At 42.4% G+C, this 25873-nt stretch overlaps 1 protein-coding gene across 2 annotated transcripts in view; it reads right to left on the bottom strand.

Annotated features, from left to right (window-relative positions):
• Window positions 1-516: 516 nt before the first annotated feature.
• The window catches only part of mta2 (metastasis associated 1 family, member 2), a 30489-nt gene continuing 5132 nt past the window's right edge, over window positions 517-25873 (bottom strand). The window contains exons 2-18 of one of the 2 annotated variants that reach the window (XM_073474755.1): window positions 19860-19927; window positions 18144-18237; window positions 11149-11266; window positions 10567-10630; window positions 9932-10049; window positions 9716-9818; window positions 9008-9107; window positions 7139-7327; window positions 6915-6989; window positions 6757-6815; window positions 6560-6660; window positions 5922-6061; window positions 5542-5770; window positions 5160-5249; window positions 4651-4769; window positions 3791-3933; window positions 517-3495 (exon numbers count right to left, since the gene is read on the bottom strand). In XM_073474755.1, the coding sequence (XP_073330856.1) occupies window positions 3342-3495; window positions 3791-3933; window positions 4651-4769; window positions 5160-5249; window positions 5542-5770; window positions 5922-6061; window positions 6560-6660; window positions 6757-6815; window positions 6915-6989; window positions 7139-7327; window positions 9008-9107; window positions 9716-9818; window positions 9932-10049; window positions 10567-10630; window positions 11149-11266; window positions 18144-18237; window positions 19860-19927 (1964 nt within the window). In that variant the 3' untranslated portion in view covers window positions 517-3341. Of the gene's footprint in view, window positions 3496-3790; window positions 3934-4650; window positions 4770-5159; window positions 5250-5541; window positions 5771-5921; window positions 6083-6559; window positions 6661-6756; window positions 6816-6914; window positions 6990-7138; window positions 7328-9007; window positions 9108-9715; window positions 9819-9931; window positions 10050-10566; window positions 10631-11148; window positions 11267-18143; window positions 18238-19859; window positions 19928-25873 lie in introns of both variants that reach the window. The other variant, XM_073474754.1, reaches the window with a different exon arrangement.

Raw genomic sequence — 25873 nt, 5'->3', positions numbered from 1 at the left:
CTCGATCAAGTTTCCTTAAGATTTGGACTCACTAGAAGACACACTGTTTGGTAGCTGCTCCCGTTTGGGCTTGTTGTCTTGCTGAAATGTAACTAGCTTTGCCCCAGTGGCAATTCCCTGTGAGGGTGCTGCAGGTTTTTTCTCCAGGATGCCTTTGTCCCCAGATGTCTTTTCAAGTTTTTTCAACAGCTATGAAGCCACAAGTACAGCAGCACCCATGCATCATGACTTATATACAGTGTGTCCCATCTCAGCCAGGGAATCCTGTTTGTCCTTCAGACTATGGCCACTCTCAGTAGTGATCTTCTCTCACACTCTCTGAGGCCTCGTCCTAATCTACTGGGGTTCAAGGTTGTAAGGAAAACATTAAAAAGTTGAAGTCGTGTGAGTACTGGTGGACTGGAGGCAGAGTATCATGTTGAACAGTGATGTGGAATTGCAGAGCTTTGGGGTGGAGATAGTGGTGTGGCAATCTTGTGAACACGAGAGAAACACAGTTGACAAAGAGCCCATGACTGACCACGAAGAAAAAAAAATCTTTATTTCTTTTCTTATCAAGATACATTAAAGGATACAGAGACATTGGAATAAAAAACACTTGAGAAAAGTTTAAATTGTAGCATGTCTGTCTCTCCATCATACAAAAATCAGCACCCTGTCCCTTTTGAATGTTGCCCCTGGGTTTAAATGACCACCCCACCCACCCTATGACGGAGAGCAATGTTTCACATGTACAGTAGCCTATTAGAGCCATCTCCAAAATACTGGAGCAGAATTACACACTTTAGATGTAAAAAAGTTTAAAATATGCCAGTTTTCCACTTTTCTTTACACAGATTAGTATTTGCTACAAACTCAACACTTCAATTTCTTTTTTTTTCTCCGAGAAATATTACAAAGCCCACATTGGGACCGAACTTTCTTATAAAACCAGTGGAACCCCTCACTAGAGTGGGGATTCACAGGCATTATAATTATCCAATTAACAACTTACTTTTAGTACTCACCCTTTCATAACAGTACAAACACAGGGAACTAAAATAAACCAAGCAAAAGTTGAGACAGCTGAAGATTCCTTTCACATCGTCTTCAAACCCAGCCACAATCAAAAACATCACTTCTGTTCTGCATCACCAGACACTCCCAGAAGAGGATTAAGGCCATATGAATAAAGTTCTGAATGAATCAATACAACTTTAATCTCAGACTCTTTTTGCAATCCGTAACATTAATTTTAGAACTTCATTTTTGGCCCTAATTTTCTTCCGTGCATGTACATATTGCTGCATTATTAACAGACTTTTAGTTTTTCTTTTGTATCAGTTTCATTCTAACCAACCAAACAGCACATTGTCAGAAATACTGTGGCTTTAATTAAGAGATTACCTCAGGGTCAAAGTGTCCCTTCACAATGGACCACAACATTTTTTTTTTGCACATTATGGCTTCATTTTGGATTCTTGCGGACTCAAACATAGTACCACTAAGCCAAATGTGTTCTCATCATGGCAAGTCACACACTCATATGTGCAACTCAATGGAAACCACAATAATTTGAATTTACTCAGACACTACATACAAGCCTCCTACACTGCAACAGACTCCAATGATGACCCTCTCCCCTTTGATTCCAGACTGCCTGTTCAGACTTCTTGGGGTGAGGTCAGGAGAACAGGAGGAGTCGGGACACTTTTCTCTTTAAACTGCCTAAAAGTGGGGATCAAGTGACAGGAGACAAAAGACAAAATGCAGCTCGACTGCAACCCTAATTCAGTTTCGTAAAAAATGACACCTGTGATGTGAAGGTGGAGATGGTACGGAGCACAAATGAGGACAAAACAAGTATAAGCAGTTTCAGCCGGGGTGCACGCTAACGCTTTCAGCCTAGCAGCTAAAGTGATGAAGATGAAGATTCCAGCTTTAAAAATTGTGTTAATAACATCTTCTAAACTTCATTTGGGTTCTCTGGGATACTGGTAACTTGGATTACACCGGACAAACTGGTTGGAGCTATTTTTTTTTTTTAACGTTTTAAAACAAGTCTCGATCTACTTGAGGTGTTTAGAATGCTGCAACGCTGTTTTGCTGTGAAGCCCCAGAAATGTTTTGTGGACTACCAAACTTCACCTGGCTTTCCATCAGCATAACGACTGAATATTCTTTTTTGAGTGAACGTATCCTTTAACCTTATCATTAAAAAGGTATCTGGCAGATTAATTTAGAATAGCAATATGGTTAGTTGAAGCCCTGAAACAATTTAGTGAGCGTCTAACAGGGTGGCACTTTTGATTTTGTATGAGTGATACATCCTTCCAAAACTAGACAATCAGCTTTGATCATAGTGAGAAAACAATGACCTACTTTTTGTTAAATTCTATCCTCACTTTGTCAACAGGTTTGTTCTTTACCTTCGCTTCTCTCTCTGCACACTGTCAAACCTCAACTTTCACACTGCTCTAGTTGTTTTGTGCTCACTCGATAGACTTCCATAAAACAGAGGACATTATGAGGTTCAGATGGGATGAACCTCCGGGGATTTATTAAACCCTTTAACCCCTTTTGTCTACCAACAGATGATAGGAAAAGCTGACAAATTACAGACTCAGAGAGAAAAATAAAATGGCTGTAGATGGATCAAACATCGTGTTCACACTGACTGAGAGCAGCAGTGTCAAAGTGTCTCCTCAACTCGCCAATGAACATGTGTACTGTCAATAAGCTACAATTGACAGCCAGTCAGATTTTTCCCTGCTGAAATGGAGTTAAGAAGTGTATGAGGGAAATCGTCGATTCAGATTTGACCTTCGGCCTGCTACAGCGGTCCCATTTCCACCTGCCCACCCCCCGTTCTCCTTACATACTGTGGGTGCCCCCCCCCCCCTTAAATGATGCATATATTTACACAAAGATAGAGACGTGGAGGAAAAACAAAGTGTGCTTTATCACCATTGTTTCAGGATGAGAAATATCTTGATTTAAATTACACATTTAAAAACAGATGGCATTGAAAAGGGAAGCAAAAGAATTCTGGATCTGCAATAAAATACTACAAAGCCCAAGGTGTTGTGTGATTTTCAGCGTGTTGATGTGTGCATTCAACTTCATGGAAATGTACAGTTATGTGTGGTGTGTGTGTGTGTGTGTGTGTGTGTGTGTGTTAGACACAACTTTTGGGAAGTAACAGAGGACTAAAGAAAAATGACACTGAAAAGAGGGAAAATAAAGACTACTGGTATGGCGTAATGTGCTGCCTGTTAAGTGATGGCTTGAGCACAGACCCGCCCTCCCCACCTCCCACCCGACCCCCGTGTCCTGTTGAAAGACCCCCGTGTCCCTTCTCTTCAGTCCTCCAGGACAATGGGTTCGCTGGTGCTGGAGGGGAGCAGGGGCATGGCCAAGGAGCGAGGGGGCAGTGGCAGCTTGATCCGAACCAAGAGATGAGGCTTCCTCGCTGCCCGACGCATCTCTGACTGGGTCAGATGTTTCCTCAGAGCCCTGGTCGAAAGAGAGCACCAGGACATCACTTACAAGTCCAATACTTCACCTCTAAGGCAAGTTTCTCTGTGACAGCTACAACACAAGTTTGACAAAGTAATGTTACAATCAGCTGACTACCCGTTGATGAAGGCATTGAGCAGTGAGTGACAACTTGGTAACATCCATAACGACGACACTGAGCACACATGGACATGGGTTAGTGGTGTGGTGTGACAGATAATAGCATCAACACAATGTACTTCCTCCTCCACATTACAGAATTCTACTGATTAACACAGTAAGTAAAATGTACCTGGTGTCCTTTGTAGCCACAAACACCACAGGGTTGGGTGCCTCTCCCTGGCTGACCTTCTGCCTCTTGATGACCGACTGAGAGGTGGTCCTCATACCTGAAGTATACGGCCTCCCATTGGCTGGGTAGGGCACCCCTGTAGCCTGTGAACCAATGAAAGACCAAGAGGTTGAATCGACCGTGTTGTTTCACTTAAAAGAAAAAGAGCAAGACTTCAAAATCAGCGGTGTGGAGCAGCTTCAGTACAGATGAACATTTATCATTCAGGAAGATGTGCTCGTCTCGGGAGCAAAAGGAGGCTTGGTATTTGACCTAAGAATGAAACTCCTGTAATTAGCTGTAATTGTACGTTGAATGTACACACACTGACTTACCGCACCTTTCTGTTTCTCTCTCACAGAATGTGTCTGCTCAGTTAACTTTCTTTGTCTGCAGCATGTTTTATAAAGTTGAAAAATATAAGAAAAAATATAAGTAAAAGAATGCTGAAATGGGTTGCCAAATATATTTAGGCGGCCGTTGGTACACCTGGGCGGCCCGCCACAGTAACGTCTATGTGTGGGAAACACTGGTTTAGTTGGCTGGAGCTGATTCCTTGTGTTGCGGTGGTTACTTAGTGGTGTACTGTGGTCTGATGCTGGAATTATGATACACACATGTCTCTGTGGACCTATGCAGTGAAGACTCACAAAGTAACCGTAGGTGACGGAGAAGCTGATACACACACCTCCCAAATCTCAAGACCGTGATGTGCAAACTGCACGTCAAGCAAGTTGACAGTTTGATTCAGCTTCTGTCAGCAGGCGGATTCCAAACAAAAAGAAACAGAACATGAACGTGTGTTTGTGCAGAATACTGACGCTGTCAAAGCCTCTCTTTCCCAGCAGGCTTTGGCCCACACGAGGCTGGCTGGCCTGATTCCTGTTGATGGGTGTCGGGGGTCCTCTAGACGCCTTCAGTTTCAGAGGAGCTGAGATGGCTGCAGAAACAACAACAACCAATCAGACTGGAGGAAGGACAGTTAAGGCACACATATGTTGCCTGCGTTATAAAGTGCTTTTCGAGTCGACCTACTACTACAACACATGCCGCAACACATTGAGACACACACACATTCATACAGTGATAGCAGAGGCTGCTGCCATGCAGGGCGCCGACTTGCTTATCAGGAGCAATACAGCGCTTTCTATCCAAAGCGCCCCCCAAAATGTCTATGTCCAGCCACTCACACACATACCAGGGTTCACCATCTTGCCAAAAAGCACTCTGACATGCACCCGGACTTCCAATAAGTGGACAACACGCTCTACAGCCACAGTTCAGGATTGAGAGATGAGATGAGAGATGATGTCACATGATGTGTTCTTACCTAAATCCTTCACTATGGTGGCCAGTGACTGTCGAGGCACCAACTTGCTCTTTAGAGGAGTTTTTGTGGCTTTGGGCAGCCGGATCATACCTGAGGATACAGACATGTCAATTCACACATTTCTCCAGTGTGGTTTAGATAAAGCAGCTTGTTTAATGTGCTGGTTTACACACAACATTTAAACACAATAACCGTTAAAAACCACAGCATGTGATATGACTGTACATCCTCAACTCTAACTTGATAGCAGTCTAGAAAATAGCTAAGAAGACTCACAGAATGAAAAATGTACATATGATAGTGTCACATAAAGTCTGTGGAATCTTATTAATAACAGGCTTCACTCTGGAAACCGGAGTAGTGTTGATGCGTGTGTACATACACTCAGCTTTGACAGCATTGGCATTGATGGAGGCGTAGGGTCGCCGTGCAGCGCGGCGAGGCTGCAGAATGTCCTCACACACCCGGCGAGCGATGCGGGTCAACTTGGTGGTCTGCAGGATGAATGTCTGGCGGTTCTTGGCCAGCAGCTTGGCTCGACCCTCGTTGCGGGTGAACGGTGACATGCCCTGGACCTCCTGACGTGTCATGTGACCGCGGGGGCCTGACTCCTGGATGGAGAGGAAGAAGGGACATCATGAGGGACGCAACTCAACCTTGAGACATATCATTCTGAGTTGTCAACTCTTGTTTATAACTCAAATCTATTATTAATTGAAAAACCTTCTTTAAGGTGATACGATTGTGAGAAAGGAGACTTACAGAGCCAGCTCTAGCAGCGCCCTCTAGCTGTGTGGGGGTCTTCAGGCCTCCATACTTCTTCCAGTAATTCCAACAGGAGGCGCACAATCTGCACTGCATGTTGGGAGGTCCCCAGGCATACCACTGAGGAGACTGGGCCGCTAGGTTGGTGGAAGGAGACTCTGTGTTAGAAAATAAATCTCAACAATAAATCTCAACGGCTTATAAAACATCTGTGTTGTGAGCTGCACTGCTTTATAGATGGAGTCCAGAGTAACACCAAAGTCGGCAGTGATATCGTTCAGTGTGAAAAAGAATACAGGCTGTGCCACTAAAGACAATACATGCAGTAAAGAGGAAGTAACTACTGAACTGTAGCTGATAAGCTTTCACAAACAGTAAAGACACAGTAGATCAACACGTCTATGAAACCATCCTCTTTCTAAAGGTGACACAGCAGGTGTTCACATCTGTAAAAAAAACAAACATCTGTATCCATTGTACTCTAGAAAATGCTGAGCTTCATTCAAGAACTTCCTGTACAGACAAATTTGCTCTATCCGGCAAACAAAAAAATTCTTAAAAATGTCTTCTCCTGTCTGCAACTGAACGTACAGAAACTGTCATCATGGAATCCTTTGTTCAGAGTGTGGACTTACTGTGGCAGCTCTCACAGCTGAGTCCTTTCTGAAAGCCTGCTGCCCCGTTCATACCAGGCTTGCTGCCTGGAACCATGATCTGGTTGGGGTTGGGTTTGGTGCTGGTGAGGGGAGGAGTGGAGAGTGGAAAGAAGAGTGAGTTACTCGGTTCATACTCATGGAAGCTACTTTGTCTAGCAGTTTACAGTAATACTCACTAGGTGGGGATGTACACCTGCTTCAGCTTGCTGTCTGCCTCTGCTGCCTTTAGTCGTTTCTGACAAAGAGAGAACAAAGAATGAGAAATGGCTTCAGCCCCAGGTAAACCCAAATCGAACAGCACCTTCTGCTATTTTGGGATTTTATGTAGACCTACCTGTTGGATGTAGCGGTCGGTAGTCTTCCACATGTAGTAGAACTGGACCACACTGGCTAGAGACTTCCAGGGCAGCTGAGGGAAAGGAAAACATCTATTGAACCAGATCTCCACATAAAAGGGTATATACAGGACAGTTCAATATGTTGATTCAATATCTTCAATATCCCCACTAATCAAGTGTCCACCACCACTGTAAAAGACGGCAGAAAAGATGAGCTTACAAAGTCCTGGCGGATGTCGTTGAAGTCTTTGCCGTATTTCTCCAGAGCCTCCTCAAACAGCATGGCCTCTGAGGCGCTCCACTCCTCCATCTCATCGCGGCACAGCACCGGCCCCCCCTGAGGAACCAGGGTGGACATGGCTTTGGCCAAGTCATAGTTGTTCTTCTGCAATGTGTCCATTGCATGGAACTGAGAGCAGAGAGAGGGTAGGGATGAGTGGTGGAACATTAGAGCTTCATCATCACAGACACCAATCTATATATTTACCTACCTTACCATACGAGGCTGTACACACTTCTAAATACTGACAGGTACCACTAGTTCTACAGTATGTATCATGGCCAGAGGCACCTGTTAGGTTATCGAACCTGAAACAAGTAAACCAAGCAGTTTAGCTTCACTGTAATATAGCTTGGCCCCACTTTTCAAGTGTGTTAGTTTGAGGTTAACTGGTTAAACAGTCATGACAACACTCATCGACTTGGTAAGGATGACATAAACTACTCTGAAAACTAGGTTAGGACAGGTAGGACAATCAAATCTTACAGTGTGTCTCCATGTATGGTGTATTAACATTTAATGTCCCCAATGTCCCCTCTGTAGTCTTATTTAGCCACTTGTTTGCAACTTTGCCTTTTTTAGGACAGGTAAACGCTTTAAAATTCACAAAAGGAATATTTACCAAGGGTGTTCCGATTGACTCACCTATCGTTATCGGCCAATATACGTTGTAAAAAGTTTGATTGGTGGTCTCTATAAAGCCCGTCACTTAAAAAGGAGACATTTTCTCTGTGCTGTTAAAATGCCACAGCCACACAGCACTGCTAACAGCTCACTACCTCTCCTCCTGTCAATATCAATACAGATTTTCAGAGCCCTCTTGGTTTAACCAGTACAACACATTTGCGAGGTCCAGCCAGCTGTTTGTGACTCAGGGGAAAGATGGACTGGTAGCGCGCACAGTTCTCATAAAATTAGTTCTCGTGCTAAGAGGCCAGCCAGTGTTTGTAACACTGACACAGTGCTGTGGAGAGACAGATCACTATGGTAACAGTGTGAGAAGACGCGCTACATTGTAGTAAGAAGTAGCCTGTTCAGTTTATCATTTGGGATTATCTGTTCACAATAACTACATTTTCTGTCATCCCCAAGGGAGAGGACGATGTGACACCATTTGTTTTGAGCCCTACAGCATGAGAGCTAACAGCTGACGGAGCTAACAGCCAACAGCCAACAGCGGAGCTAAACACAGAAGAACTGTTCATAGGAACATTTGTTAAACTGTGAACTGCAGTTAAATGTGACAACACAACAAGCTTTTCAGCTGAGTACAGTTTGGAGGTTAAAGTACTTTAAGTTTGGAGTTGCAGATGCTTTACATCAGTGTACATTTTATCAATCTGAAGTAACTAGGTACAAGCAGTGACCAGGTTGTGGAGTTTTGGTTTCTGAGCACAGACCTCAGTACAAAGACTGACACACATCAGACTTTAATTACTTTACTTTTTCTTTAATCTCTTTTTTCAGTTTAGAGATAACTTCAATTTGTTTTAAACCTATTTCTTAAAATTGATGTAAAATAAACATAATTATTTATTTCCTCAACATTTTAATGGTGATTTTACTATGCCACTAATAACTACTGTCACAATTGTAGGTGATGATCAAGTTAAAAAAAAAGTCTTTCTAGGTTTTGGGACTTATACCTGCAGCACTCTTGTATAGTATGGAAAAATGAGCGTGCGGACACGGACACAGACACACACGGACACACACGGACACGGACACGGACACACACACACACACACACACACACACACACACACACACACACACACACACACACACACAAACAGTCAGTAGTCTCACCAGTGTGATGTCTCTTGAGGCTGCGGCTGCACTCATGTGGAGGCTGGGCTGGCGGATGGAGCTGCTGCAGTCGAGGGCCCGAGCAAATGTCCCCACGGCTCTGAAATAAACAGACACTGATCAATGATCACTGATCCGTCCGCTACATTTATAGTTAGAACATAGTAGTATGTTTATGGGGTAGTGTACGTTGTGGTGAATGTTCATTAAATGACCACTAGATGGAGTGTTTGGCTCTTTGAGTAATTTATGGACAACAGGAGGATTCCCTCCAAAAACAAACCTACTATAGATTTCTTGCTGCACCACCATACGCTGCTGGAATATCATCTTCTCATTGCTAAACTAATATTAAATGCATACCTAATGCATGTCAAGTGATAAATATGTTATGTATCTTCGATACCATGAATTGAATGAATACCTCTGATACATCCAGGGCAGAGGTTTGTCTGACATCAATTACTGATATGCTGCTTACCAGTCACACTACACTAAAACAATCTTATCTTAAGCTCCTGCCAACAACACATGATGCATGTGTCACCATGAAAAATATTTATTTTCCCAGGAGATTATCAAACTTGTTGCCAATTTATGCATTTCCTCTAGAAAAGCTGTCCTGCTATGGTAGAGTTATAAGTCGTCATGGTAACAGGATCTAGCAATGATGATGCAACTGGGTGACAGATGGCAGGGAAGTGTTACCTTGCCACCACCAGGAACTGGTCGATCTGAGGGTCTTTGAGCTGGTTGTTGGGGTCCCACACCTTGGTCTCCAGCTTCTCCTGGACCCGGTTGTCTGATTCACCTGATAGAAGGAGGAAGTGGTCAACTCTTTACCGTTTCTGCTTTAAAGATGACAACAGCTCACCTACTGACTGAATTCGTCACACATTAGCTTGCCAGGTATCTGCAACTCACCCTCAGCAAGCTTGTCAGGGATCTCTGCCTGGTATTTCGAGCCCACCCGGATCTCACCCTGGTCTGCCAGCAGGGTCTTCTGGACAGGGTCAAACACCAGCGAGTAGAAGAAACAGTCCTGGATAGAACACACAGCAGAAGATTAGGGGTACAAAGGCCGATATTCTGTGGTATCTGTGTTTTTGTTTCCAATTACTGATAAAATAAATTAATTTAGAAATGCACAGCTTTGGCTCTGATGCAGCATCCTGTCTCCACTCTGTGGACAACAACACTATCTGATTGGTTACACGTCACAAGTAATTGCCTATCAACATTGAATAATCTGAATCTACAAAGTAACTAGTAAGTAAATTTATGAAAGTGTGGAGCGAAAGTGTTACTTTTATTTTTACTGCAAATGTATATCGGTTCCAATTGGCGGTTATCTGTCTCCTTGATTACCAATAATCGGTATTGGCTCTGAAAAAAATATATCAGTCGACCGCTACAAAAGATTGCAGCTGCTTGCCAAATGCACTTTGTTCCATCTATTCATTTACAGCACCTGTATTTTGGAATGTGAAAATTGAAAACATAGAATATATGAGCACCAAAGTAACGTGCTGAGGACAAATGGACAGGTGGTGTCTTACCTCTTTATCCAGGTAGCCGACCAAGACGTCTGTTTCATTGAGGAGGGTGACGTTACATTTCCCCCTGAGGAGAGACAGGGGAGCATTCAGAGACAAAGACAGACAGATTCTCTATGGTCTCAAGGGTCAAAATAAAGGTTTGATGCAAAGACTTAAAATATGTTAACACCACAGCCAATAAGAATCAAGCAATTTTCAGTGTAAAGCTGATGTTATCATTTGCATAGCAAAAAATAGTATTACATTCAAAACTAATGCATTATAGAAGTATTTTGATCAGAGGTCTCAGTCTGCTTGACCCTGCTGTGTTTTTGGAGTTTATCCATCAAATATAGAAAGTTGAAAGAGCTGTATGACTAAGTCTCTATGGCATCTTTCTAACAATCATTCATCAACAACTGAACAGGATGGGCAACAATTCTCTCTAAAGAGGGAATAAACTGGAATGGCCTGTGCAGGGACAGAACACATCACTGCCTTAAATGACTGCAGCAGACCATTTATCCAGCAGTTCAGTCCCAACTGTGCATGGCAGGTGTGTGGAATCACACTAAACTGCAGCTGCTGGTAGTAAATATGTACCGTATGTGAGTAGCGGGTAGAGATTCAAACTGTCGAGACAGGAAGAGTTCTCTGTGTTTGAGCTGGTGTTTCTGTTGTTCAGATAGCGTCGGCTGCTTCGACTCCTCCTCGAATTCTCCTACAACACAAACACATCAGCATCAGCCATGTTTTCTACTGACATTACAAACATCATTCACTGTCACAAAATAAAAGAAGACATACAGAATTCAAATACGTCCTGCTGGCTGCCTGCTGCATTACAGTAAAGTGATCTTCATCAGTCTTTTTCTTAACTTACCAGGGTGTTCTATTCTTTATCCACTTAGTCATTCTATCCACATTACTATATAATTATTGATCAAAAATCTCAGTGTTAATATTTTGTGAAAGTACTAATAGTCATCCCAACAATATCGTCGCAATCAATATCTAGGTATTTGGTCATAGATTTGGTCCAGTCCCAGCATTTATGAAGTGCTTTTGAGGAGATTTCAAAATATCAGGATACATATCATTATATTAGACCATTGCAGAATTCACTGTAGGTTGTAATGTGTATGATTGTGTATGTGACAATAAACTCGATCTGTCAGGTATTTCATTCACAGAATTAACAGTACAATAACCATCTCAGAAAATATCACAGTTTCACAGTATCACAGCACTACACAATGATTATATTATTGTTATTAGCAACAATGACCCTGAAAGGAATAAACACAGAGAGGCTTTTTGGGTGAACAAACAAGCTTCATTATAATTTCAATATTATGTGCTGACAGACATGAAACTTGTTATAAAAAGGTACATCTTATCTTATCCCTTCCTGAACTTGAAAAATAAACTTTTTTAAAACACTAATAAAGTAGAATTTCATACCATCGATAAGCAAATGTACACATTTCAATTTTCAATACATTTTGGTGCCGTGGTATACTTTAAAACCCTTATACAATAATAGAGGATTTTAACTGTATTACCTTCCCATATTGGCAGATATTGTATGGTATGTACAATCTATCAGGAATGCGCACTTGCACTTAACATTTTTAAGGCAGACGTCTGCATCAGTGTGCCTGCTGTCCTGAAGTAGTGGTCTCACAAATAAGAAGGCTGCCTGTTTTGTCTGTCTGTACACTTTTATGTAATGACCTTTTACTGTCCACAGTTAAATTCTTACTTTGCTTCTATTGCTTTCATTTCCTATTGCAGCAGTTAATATTTTGTTAATCCTCTGTAAAGCACTTTATAAGAGTTCAAGGGTCATCAATTTATCAAGTAAGGGAAAAGTGGTCCCAAGCGCTCAATGGTGCTTTTACTTCAGTTAAGACTTATGCAAGAAATGTATGAATTTAAAGAGTGTACTTGATCTTTGCCAGAGTCAGTTATTAATGGACTTAGTGTAAAACAATGCGAGTGCTTCACATTACCACACCCATGTGACACCCATGTTTCCAGCCAGTAAGAGATATGAACAAATTAAGCCATAGGCAGCTCTGTGTGTGTGTGTGTGTGTGTGTGTGTGTGTGTGTGTGTGTGTGAGTATGGCCACTAGATTGCGCATTCCTAATTTCAGGCGGGTGAGTAATTTGTTGCAAGCTGGAGGGGAGGGACTATATCGCTCCATCTCTGTGGACTCCGCCCCTGCACTCAGCCACAGGAAACCCTGTCAGTGAGGGCAAGGGAGAGAGGGAGCGCGAGAGACTCAGAGATAATGTGCGAGAGGGACGGTACCTTAAGCCACACCCCTTTTCTGTTAACCTCTCAACCCCCTCCCCCCTCCTCCCCCTGTCCGGCTAGTCCCTGCCAGACAAAGTAGGAAACCCTGTGTACTAAACCTGAGGCGCCCATCCCCCCCGCAACATGTATCCCCAACTCCCTCCCCACACACACACACACACACACACACACACACACACACGCACACAAAGAAGAAACCACATATACTGAGGGAGCGACATGCACTTAAAGCACACACAGCATTACAGTAACACGCTCTTTGTACACACACACACACACACACACACACACACACACATGCATGCACACGTACACACATGCACACACACTTTCTTCGCACTGACAAAGACGCAAGGCAAGTCAGAATTAACCCGTTGCGTGCTGTGGCCCTCGGGGACAGATCAAGGGCCTTTTGTTCTGCACAAAGAATTGATGTGTGTGTGTAGAAGGACGAGGAAGAGGAGTGGAGCCATGATGAAAAAAAGTGAGCAGATAAAGTGAGGTTTAGTCCAAACAAGCAGCAGCAGAGAGACGGTGCTGGGCTCACTTCTTCATCACTGTTACAGGGTCACAACGGGCCGAATTGAACCAGACTGAAAGGACCAGAGCAGGCTCTGTTAGACCCTGTCGCAGGCATCACTTTGTGCCTATGACAGGCCACTTCCACATGTAAACTCTGGACAATGTGAGAATTTGTCCAGAGTTGCCGTTTCACACATGAGGCACACGACAGGAGACTGAGCATGTCAGACGTGCTCCCACCTACTGGAAATACTCTGTTTGGTTTAGGCGCAGGGTGGCACCTGAGTAGAGTGTACAAGAGGAAGACTGGTCCGTAATGATGACCGTTTGTGTTGATATCATACTACATGTATTTGGATGCATCCACAATATCAACAAAAGAGTGGAGAGCAGTAAACAGGCAAGCAGAAATAGGAATAGGAAGCAGCTACACTCATCAACACAACCTCTTGCTCATAGAGTTGTTCCAATTCCGATACCAGTATCGGAAATGCCACCGATACTGCGATACATGAGTCTATGCACCGATCTGATACAACGTAATTTAGAAACGGAATCCTGCTAACGTTACACACCGGAAATCAATTCTATTAAAAGTGGCAAAGAAGTAGTGGATTTCACGTGAGTCAGACAACGTGTCAGCTATTTGGCAATATTTGACTCTGGGGATAACCCCACCAGTAAACCGGCAACATGTTCAGTATGCAAGGCTGTAATTTGGAGGGGTGGCACGAGTGTTGCCATTTTCAACACCAGCAACCTTATAAAGCATCTGAAGACGCATCATGCGAAAGAGCATGACGAAACTGCTCTCCCTTAACTTGATGAGACAGTGAGGGAACACATTATATGTAGGCTGAAAGACGTGCAGGCAGTCAGCTTTACTACTGACATTTGGACCTCATTTGTGCCCAATGTCTTTGCTGAGTCTGCACACTGGGTGGACACAGTATCTCCATCAACATTTGCCCTTCAAAGTGCTATGCTCCAAGCAAACGAGTTCTGTGAGTAAGTTTTAAGGGAATTATTTATTCCTAGATTTCTTTATTTGTTCTTATGGCAATCATTCTCTGCAAGGTTTTACCTGAGCCAGGCCATACAACAATGATAGCAATCATATCATATTCATACAGGGTCAGTATATACGCATATATATATGCACTGGTATTGGATCGGTACTCGGTATCGGCCGATACCCAAAGCCCAGGTATTGAAATCGGTATCGGGAAGGAAGAAATGGTATCAGAACATTGCTCTACTTGCTCGTTGTGTATTTTCTGGACAATGACCAGCTCTATTCACACATGGGCTCAATCTGACTAAAGTCCAAAGGACTAAAGTCCATTTAATGTCAGGGCCAGCTGATTTTGACATTTCTGTTCTCTCATACAGTTCCCTCTGGGTAATGTCTGGACCATTTCATATTAATATTATACCAACATTATACTGCATTTGTTGATCTGTATGTGCAAACCAGGAGGTATCTTTTATGCAATTTTTGTCATTTTATTTAGCTAATATAATGATCAGCCTCCAGGATGAGTGAGAGCCACTGCTCAGTGACAGACTCTCATTCAGTAAACTAACCCAGGAGCACAAAGAGGCCAGCATTGGCGGAGAGAGGCAGCAGGGAAAGAACAGTGTATAGAGCTAGAATATTTTTTACTTCTAACTTGGTGAATTAAGGGTTTATTTCTACCCAACCAGAGTTGGTGATTGTTGGAACACTGGAGTTCAACAATGAGTTCAAGAGGCAATTAAATATTGTCTAGAATGGCCGCTATTAGCCGTGTCATGGCCGTTCTAGACAATGCTTGTGGTTTCACCAGCTGCGCCATGGTGCATTTCAGAAGCATCCCAGAAGCGGCTCTTCGCTATGCTTTGCGGAAAATATGCAGGTCTATTTTTGATGGAAGTGGGCTGCAGCCGTGTCAAGCTACACAGAGCAGAGCAAGGCAGGAAGTCAATTTTCAAAATAAAACACCCTGTGCAGATTCGGAATCTACAAAAAAGTCAGAAATGGGGTGCCCATTAGCTCGGTTGGTAGAACGGGCGTCCCATGTGCAGAGGTTTTGCCCTCACTGCAGTGGCCCAGGGTTCAAGTCCAGCCTGGGCCCTTTGCTACATGTCCGCTGCGGCTCTGATCTGCCTCTGGAGGTAGTATCAGAGCCGCAGCAGAGGCAAAAAGGGCGTCTGCATGAATGGAAAAGCCGGAGGCGCGGATCAGGGGTGTGACGGTCTGATGGTGTTCACAGTCTGACAGCTAAACAGATCCCACAGCAATGTCCCACAAAGCAACGTTACAGGACCAAACGACAGTAATGTGGCAACTGGTAGTGACTTTGGCAACTCATATGAGGAAAAAAATACCGCAGTTATACGCAGAAAAGTGTCTGTCATCTTTGTCACATTTCTGCCCGAAAAACAGCATCTGCTCCTGGCTGCAGAGCCAGGCGGCTCCCGCAGTTGAATGGCGGTGATTATGAAACGTGATTCAGAGCAAAAAATTTTAACTCACCACGTCTTTGTCCCCTTCCACTATTGTGTTGTTGTAGTTACTGTCTCAGTAACAGCATCCCTGCTCGCGAGTGAGTCAGACAGGGTCCGCTGTTTACTGATGGTGATTATGTAATTATGTAATGGATCTCAATCACAACACATTATAGCTGCATCCATACGATTGGAAACAGCTGGCCGATACATGTTTAGATTAACAGGTGGAAGCCGGGCAAAACACGTTGAAAAAAAAACACACTGACGTCAACGTCATGACGTGTACCTTCACGCCTCTTTTGGTTCCGCAGTGCCAGCGTGCTGTATGAATTGACACTAGTGCAGCTTTATGCCGCCGCTGCTTGGTTCAGTGTGAGCAAACAAAGGCAGAGAAATGGCCAGCCTTCCCTGCTGCAATAATGCGGAGTCTCTGTGTGAAAAGGACTAGAGACCTGCCCAGTGGAATCAAGTTAGCTTCTACTCTGCTTCATCAGGACTGTGGGGGTGTGGTTTGATGAGATGATTGAATGATGAATAACAACACGACAGCTGTCACCACTTTGATTCTCATACTGTTTAAGTAATTGGCCGAAGGAAGTATATGAATCAAAATTTTCAAACAGAGCCCCGCCCACTTCAAACCAAGGAGCATTGTTAACAACAAATACAGAAATCTCTATAGAAATTACCAAAGCTCTTCAAACTTTCCTATCTTATGTCCATGTAGGACCCCATCACCTACCGCTAGCAGCCGACTAATCTGATGGATTAGTTTAGCTGCATTAAAACATAAAGAAAAGTTAATTATTTTGGTTAAGCTCTGTTACTGTATCAGCTATAAACTCTGAATAGGCAAAGCCATGTTTCTAAGATAAGATGACTCAGTCTTGTTAAAAGAATAAAAACCTTATAATACCTTAAAATATATCATTGTGTTGTTACTATCATGTCTCTCACTTGTCTTGTGTTGCATCACTTATTAATATATATATTTTTTTAATATATAATTATTGTATTTAATCAAATCTTAGACCTGTCCACAAATGACCGGTGAACAAACACTTAACATCTGTGTGTGGTGAGTACAATGTAAAAGCAGCATTAATGCATCCATTTTGAGATGCATTGAGGTGTGTGTGTGTGTGTGTGTGTGTGTGTGTGTGTGTGGATGTCTTTGTCTGGAGCACTGCGGCCCAGGAGGAGAAAGGAGGGGATAATGAGTGAATGTGATCAGGCTTCAGTAGTCTGCATGCCATTAGCACCATCCCACTACCTCCACCCTCCCACCTCCTTGGCTCTCTGATCACACACACACAAGACGGAGACAGGGCTCATGGGCTCATGAATCAGGGTGGGGTGAAGGGGGGCAGAACAGACACAACGTACTGAGACAATACTACTGAAAGATGTTGTCAGACATTATCATTATTCTTGTTATTACCATCATTAGAAATCACTCCAGTGTGGTGTGGGATCATTTTACTGATTTTGTGGTGTCAGCTTGTAAAATCTGAGGGGAAACCTGTCTACCCTCCCTACCTTAAAAAGAGCTGAGCAGAATATATGAAATGCTGATTACATGTATCTGACACACTGAACAGCTAGAGACTTTATACACCTCATGTTCCAAAGTTTCTTAATTCAAATAATAAAGTACGTCTGGGCGATATGGCCTTCAAATGATATCGCAACATTTTAGCTATATCACGCAATGCATATCCTTATAATTTTGATATATTTTACTTGATAAATGCTAATATCACAATATTTTTGACCAAATACCTTGATATTGTTATTGCGACAATATTGTAGGGATGATTATTGCTACGTTCAAAAAATATAAATAAGCTTCAGAAATGTTGGTATAAGAACAGCCTGGTATCGCTTTACTGTAATGCAGCTTTTAAGATCTTTAAGATCTAACTGTAGTTTCTAATGACTTTGAACTAGCCTGATTTCAATACATATACACAATATAATGCCCACATATTAATATATAATAACAGTAATATAGAGGTATATAAAGATTAAAGAAACACAGCTGTCACTTTAACTACTCCTTTTCCAAATTAGCATTCAGCACTGAGCTTAAGAGAAAAGTGCTGGTGTTACTGTGGAAGCAGGCCTTGGTGCAATTTACAATATAAATGCTGAGGAGGTGCTTTGAGGGTTTTATGTAAAACTCAATGAGGAATAGGTTCATTACTGTATACAACAGAGGGGAGCTGAGAGGGTTGGACTCGCTGGTTGCTACTCACTTGCATTACTGTCAGCCAGGGTGTTGAGGTTGCCTGAGATGTCTCGCCTCCTGAAGAGACACACCACCTTCGCCTCCACATTCCCATTGGCTGTCTGTAAGTGGAGAGTCAGTGGGTACAAGTTAGCATCAATGTAAAGCACTGGTATAACTACCTCTTTTGTAGCTACCATTCATTTCTCTGTGTCTTCAGTCATGTCATGGTTTAATTCAGTGCTCATAAGGGTGAGAAGAACATAAGGGTAAAATCAAACGGATGTTGTACTCAGGAGCACAGAAGATATAGAGAGCAACAAAGATTAGAGTCACCAATTCAGTATCTGAGAGAATGTGAAATATTGTCACAATCTCTTCATCTATGGTATTCAGCAGTTAAGTTGACCTTTGACCTTTTGAATATAAAGTCACCCCTTTATTATTTTATCCTATTGACTTTTGTGTTAAATTTAGTCATAATTAGTTTATGAATTCTTGAATTACATCCCCAAACGTGTTTTGTGTCCACCAAAATCATGTTGGTTAATCCTTAAATTCATGGATGATGAAGCTGCTCTGTAGTCTGGTGGTACAGCAGCAGATACTTCTGTATCTGTTGTCAGATGGCAGCAGGGTGAACAGACTGTGGCTGGGTGGCTGTTGTCTTTTAGTATCTTTGGGCTCTGTGCAGACATCTCACTTCACTGATGCTCAGCAGAGGGGTACCAATGATGATGATTTAGCATGGTACTTTGGTACTTTATAGCAACATTCTAAAGACACATTTTCTCACACACACACACACACACACACACACACACACACACACACACACACACACACACACACACACACACACACACACACACACACACAGGGTGTTCAGCTGGTGATTGTCGAACTAACTTCAGGTGACTTTGAGTGTTGGTTGCTTTGAGGGTTTGCCATCTTCTTCCTGTGTGGTGAGATTTTCCTAACACAGGTCAGTTTAGTTCGTAGATGATGGTGTTTATGGCGATTGTTGTGTGATGAAGCCCCTCTTTTGTTGCTCTTTTGTCTGAAGAATCACTCATCAAACCACGCTACTGAAGTTGTTTCTTCATTGGAACCAATTCCTCCAGAGTTAATAACGTGATCTGACATTTTTAATCACATTAAGATGTATACTGGTATTATCATGAAGACTATGATATGTCACCCCCCTTAGGTTTGTGCATTGATGAGGGGTTTCATTGCTCCTGGATTGACTGTGATCATGAGAAGGGAGAGCAGCAGCAGCAGCAGCAGCAGCAGCAGCAGCAGCAGCACACACACACAGTGCTTCCCTCCACATTCCAGCCTGGAGCAGGAGAGCTGGCCACTCTCTCTCTTACTATCCATTCATTGTGCTCCGCAGCCATTAGCACTCAGGACGATGCAGTCCTCCTGGTGCTCAGCACAAGCCCTTCAATGTAAGAGTGTTATATAAATGAGCTTAATCCTTTGACTGGGAAACAAGCCTGTGTCATATGCTGCTGCTGCTGCTGCTGCTGCTGTTACATAAGTGGCTCCTGTACCAGTGTCCTGTCATTACAGTAGCTACGGTGTACCAACAGTATCCAGGAAAGACAGAGGGAAATGGTACATGTGTCAGTGTTGGTTCAGTATGTTCACTGGAACTTGACACAACACTACCAGGTATGTCAGGAACAATTTTTTAGTGGAAACAAATTAATTGAAAGAAGAAAGAGAGACAACCAACCTTGTTGAGCTCTTCTATTCTGCGGATCAGGTAAGGGTTGCTGGAGGAGTTCTCAAAGTACACATAATCTGGAAAAAACAACAGAGAAAAAGTTAAGATGTTGTGCACACAGGGGAACATTAACTTCCATGAATGACCATATCTCATAAATTAGATATGAGGTAACTATTCTTCTAACAAAACTACAGCAGCCTGAGATAAACGTCAAGTTGAACCTCTGATGGTTCAGTTCAGGTCTCCTCTGGACAGACACCAACACATTTCCAATAGAGAATCTCATCAGCTCTGTGGCTGTAATGACACAACAGATAAGATTTTGTCTAACCTGACGGACAGGAACCCATAACACACGGCTCTAATTGTTAGCCTGGCCGTACAGCACAGATAAGCTGTTAGGAGAGCCGGACTCTGCCAGCTCAGTAAATGGACTGGTGTAATGTGAGCCCCAAGAAAGGTCTCTTTCCAGGCTGCAGACCGGCTTCATGATATATAATCAACTAATGTCATGTGTAAGGTAGGATTACAATCACAGTAATAGGTAATTGCTGCAGAGTGTTACCTAAAGCAAGCAACAGTGCTCAAATTTGTTTTTCACTTTCACCACTATGTAACATTTCCCCCAGTCCTGTGACTGCCGTGTTTCATTTCACATTTTCATTTTTCCCCAAAATTCATCCTTAAAAGCTGTTTTTATGGGCATGATCTTAATACTAGCAGAAGAAGAAAACAAGAAAGAACAAAGATCCTACTGATACTACTGGAATACTACCGGAGTACTATTTTGAAAGTAAATGGGATGAGTGGTTCTTGGCCCATGTTACCTTTAGCTGCCAACTAGCTACAGCATGTAATCTGACTGAAGAGGTAACCGCAAACGCTAAAACCAATTGTCATGTAATGTTTTTGTGACGCCAGCAAGCACTGACTCGCTCATGAGGCTCTTTCTGTCACAGAAAAAACTACTTCTTCTTCTGCTCCCTGTGTTGCCGTTTGATTACTGGAAGTACTGCGTTTGGTTTAGGTGCTCTACCCAGGGGTCATGCCTGGGTCGAGCATACAGGAGGTGGGACATGACAAGGCTACTGACTATGGGTGGGACAAAACAAAAACCCAATAAAACCACCTCTTGATACTGCAACATATCACAATATTACAGGAGAGGCACAAACTGAGGCTACAGTTATCAGTGTTCTGGTATTTATACTTGCTGGCTTTTCTGTGAATAATGTACTGTTAATAAACATTGTACAATATCAAACTACTTCCTGATTTTTGAAATACATTTTCCTTTCTGCTTTTGTTACAGATACTATCATATATCATGATATACCATTTCTATTTCTTTGTGATATTGTGTATCCCAGAATCTCCTTTTTCTTTAGAGCTGAATATCACTATTTATTTCCTGAAACCTGAACCCTCTAACCTTGTGCATTATTATAAACATTAACGTTTCATTAATGTTTGTATGCAATGGTTTTGGAGACCTGTGATAAAACTCCATCAATGGAGAAATTAATGGAATATTGTTATAATTGGAGCATCAAATTATTAAACCATGTAGTGGGTGGATAAGAAAGTAATGACAGCTGTAAACCTATGTAGTTCAACAAAGAAAAATACAACTTTTCCATTTGGAAACACCCTTTGTGGCCAGTCAAATATAGATTTTTCAGTTTAGGATGTTCACCTGATAGCACCATGATGTCCCCTTGCTGTGTCTATGAAACTCCAACACGTAGAGACTCTCAGCATAGTTTTTCAAAATGTGTCACTCATGCACGGAAGTAGGTGAAGTTTGAGAGTGTGTAGCTCTGTCATCAAACCTAACGTTAGTACTGTGAATAAAAATTCACAGTACTATGTGATGAATATCTCGCATTTGGCGCCTGATTGGTGTTATTTTCAGAGCCTCTCACTTTTTCACAGGAAAAGACATGTATTGAAAGACTGAACTCATGATTTTATTAATCAATATCAAATCAGTCAAATGAAGATATATTTCAATTCCAAAAACGTTGTTTTTTTAAGCCCAGCCCTATTTGCAATGACGTATCATTATGGTATCACGATGGTTTCATATTGTGAGCTCATCTGTGATTTCGACTGTCTTTGCGTTGATATCAATATTGCACTGTATTTGGATGTAGGTATACGCCATATCAAGTAAAAGACTGGAAAGCAACATTCAGGCAAGCAGAAAAGAATACGAAGAAGCTACACCTTGTGCTGCCTGAAATTGTTGTCACACACGCATTTGGTCACTGTGAATTCTCCGGACAATGACCTGCTGTAGTCACACATGGGCTCAATTGAACATTAGATAGACTTTGTTCTACAGAGCCTGCAGGGGAAAGTCAGTTTAAAGTTGGGCCAACCAATTTTGACATTTGTGTTCACACATACAGCTCCTCCGGGTAATGTCTGGATCAGTTCAGGGTTGCAGTGCATGTGTGAAAGGGACTAAAAGGTCTACTATGCAGGATTTTCTTGACATCTCATTCAAAAGTACTCCCTTTCAATCATCGCTCATAGCCCACTAAAAGTGTGTGGCAGTGTCTGTATCCCTAGAGACCCTGCCCCCTGCCTGGTCTTCTTATTATTTTCCTGTGTTCAGGATGTTTCTGGGCATCAACCTTTGGACAGTGGTGTGTAGCACCAAGCCAATAACAGTGCGCACGTTGTGAGGTCAGGACTATAAAACGTAGCAACCCGATTACATCGCTGTCCCTCTTTCTCTCTCCTCTGCTCTCAAGCTGTCATCAAGAGTATGCATGCTCGATATATATCGAGCCAATAAAGACCTTTTAGATCATTTTATTTAAATGGCCTGATATTCAGATTATTGGATTTTAGACTATAATAGAACCCACAGAAAGTCACATTAAAAAGGTCAAAAGGCCAGTAAGCTAGCCGAGAGCAGGATGACAGTCAGATGAGCAAGCTATCTGCAGTGTAGTCAACAGTCACTCCAAACACGCAACAGATCTCCTCGCACCATTTCAGCCAAAAAAGAAACTGATCAAATTCAGGATAAAACAGATGTTTTGTAAAATGACTTGCTTCTGTCTTAAATTTGCAATGGAGAATTAAGATACATTGTGATGTAGAAGGACACTAGGGAGGGGCAGATTCAAAAATGACAAAGAAACTACTTGATTAATCAACACAGCTCTACCTGGCACCAACATCCCATTTGAGAGACGGTGATCAGATCACAGCCAGGTGTAAGTGACATCTGTGGCACCAACAAGCTGAAAGGTCATCTAACTTGGCCTCTTCTCACTGACTCAAGCTGTCCATCCAAAAGCTACAGGGGAGTCCATCCTCCAAAAATAAGTAAGGCCCATACAACAGCATCACTTCCTTTAACCTGAGACACTCCACAGGTTTGCTGGCACATCCCCCAGTTCCACTCACGTCAGGTGGGTCAACAGGTTGGCAAGAACATTTAATACTAGGTGTTAGGGCTGCACAATATGGTAAACAATTAAATTGTGATTATTTCTGACAGACATTAAGATTGTGATATCATTGATGATTAGTAGGATTCTGGAGAATACGATTTGTAGGCCTGGACATCTCTGCAGCACAAGAGTACTTCTTCATAATGCTGTTTATCATACGGTTTACCTTTTTAAAAAACTGCAGCTTCTGTGATTTGGATATTGCACTTGGCCGTATTGTGATTTCATTAAAATCCTGATTCAGCATATTCACATTGAAGACAAATACCCAATGTTAGTGGGATTTCTGTCCAGTGTGAAAGAGGTATTAAAGAAAAAGAACAGCACCAGAAAAATGTCTAGAAACTAGGGAGACAAGGCTTAGGAGCACCTTACCCTCCAAGCAGAGGATGACATCAACCACATATAACATGGAGGTTAAAGGATGGGGGAGCAATGTCACTGCCGACACGTATGTTATGTCACACTGACCACGTTGTGTCACACTTCACACCTCTTATGCTGGCGCTGTTTGGTTCATGTTTAAAAAGAAAGTTGGCACAATGGCAGAGCTTCTTTAAAGCAGTACTGCAGGATCTGTTTAAAAAGAGCTTGTAATATCCGTTTCCACAGTGTAGACATCTGACACACCATGCAGTCTTAACTGTGAAATTGAAGTTACAATAGCCTTAATTAAGACTTACTTACTTAACATTTAGCAAAAATGTACACATTTTCACTGAGAAAACTAGATCATTCAACTGGACACTGTGATTTATCATAAATCTTTTTGTTTGCCCAGCCCCAAAAGACACAGAGCAGCCTAGATTGATGCCTTGATTCAAATATGACTCCCCTCAAACAGCTTCACATTAGCCATGTAGCATTTTACTGTTACACTGCAACAGGGTTGAGTTGCATTTGTAATTTTAATCTTATTTTGTGCACGTTAGTCAGTGATTTATGCAAAACAGTTGGCTAAATTGGTCCTTAATTTAAAAGAGGTCACTGCACTTTGTAAGCGGTTTGTAATTACTGGATTGTTATTATTTTTTGTAAATATGTTCAGATTTAATGAGCGTGAATATGGGCTCACAATACCAGCTGTGACAGCTTTAACAGGGATTTCAGCCTTTAAACACAGCACTGATCAAACCTGCCAGTCATTTATCATTCATCATACCACTAGCACAGACAGTGCTTCCTTGTACTGTTTGATGCAGTTCTACACAGCAGTGTGGCTTCACGTCAAGCTCCATCTGGTCCTCCCACAAGCAGGGACACGGAGCCTCAGGAGGATATCAGTGGGTTTCTGATGCATCACCACAAGCAGAGACTGAGAAGGAAGGATTCAGACAGGGAGAGGATTTCTTGCTCTACTTAGCACACTGATGGGGAGTCCGACCACGGAAGCATCACCTCCTTGTTCACAGTAAAGGAACACAACAGCCCCACATTACATAACACTGGCTGAAGCACAAAAAGGGGATCTGCACTCTCATGTGCCCGCCTGACAAGACTAATTCTAGGTCTAAAGACAAAGTGATGGTGGAAGGAGGGAATTATTTTTTATTTCAGCCTTCTATCTCTTCTTTTCGCCCAGTGGGACAAATTAAAGAACGATCCTCCACTTCCACCAGCACTAAGGCCAGCTCAGTGTATCAATGAGAGAGGGGCTAATGGATCAATGATCCAGGAAAAAAAAAAACACTGGACTTCAGACGGTTCAAACCATCTACCAGACACACAGACAGCAGATAATCATGTCGCCTGTGAAAAGGGTTTATGTTAATGTATACATGTAAATATCAGTAGGCAGAACAAAAAATCTGCCGTGGAGCCGCTGCTGTGTTTGTTTGTTGTGGACGTATGCGGCTGGAGTGGCGCAGTGTGCTGGGTGCTTGAGGGTGAATGAAGAGGAGGAAGCCCTTTGACTAATCTCTGGGGAAGATAATGATCTTACATGCGGGCTGAACACTGTGTGCTTCTAGGGGACTGGTAATATAGGCGCTCACTCATATGGAACTGCCTGCACAAGCCAGTTGCAACAACAGAAAATCTTATTGAGCGCAAAATCCATGGACACTTGCTTCATAAATGTGAACAGGTTAACAACACTGCTGGTGATGCCTTCATTACAAAATACTGGGGATGCACTAGAGCTGCTAAAATTGGCCCGGTAAGAGGTTTTATTATTCCTTCTTTAAATAAAACATACACATAGGTGCGATTTATTTTAATATCTCCTTTTTTGTTGCATGTTAATAAGAGGGCAAACCAATGCAGTGAGAGACAACAGTCCTGGGGCACACTGAGATACCTACAAAATACATCCGTTTCTTCATTGTTTCTGCATTATACAACTAAACGACTTAACCTTGTTACTGTGTGGGCTACTTAAAAATCAATTACATATTGCATAGTAAATTACATAATCATATGCTCATATAATCTTAACTGCAATATTATATGAGCTATACTTAGCATTTACACTGTAACCATTTATTTGCCACACCACACTGCATTCCTACTGTAGAAATTCCACTGCACACATGATCCAGCAAGCTG

Source organism: Pagrus major, chromosome 10, assembly GCF_040436345.1.
Source record: "Pagrus major chromosome 10, Pma_NU_1.0".
Taxonomy (NCBI): domain Eukaryota; kingdom Metazoa; phylum Chordata; class Actinopteri; order Spariformes; family Sparidae; genus Pagrus; species Pagrus major.
The sequence above is the reverse complement of the archived record's forward strand: the minus strand, read 5'-3'. Positions and strand labels throughout refer to the sequence as shown.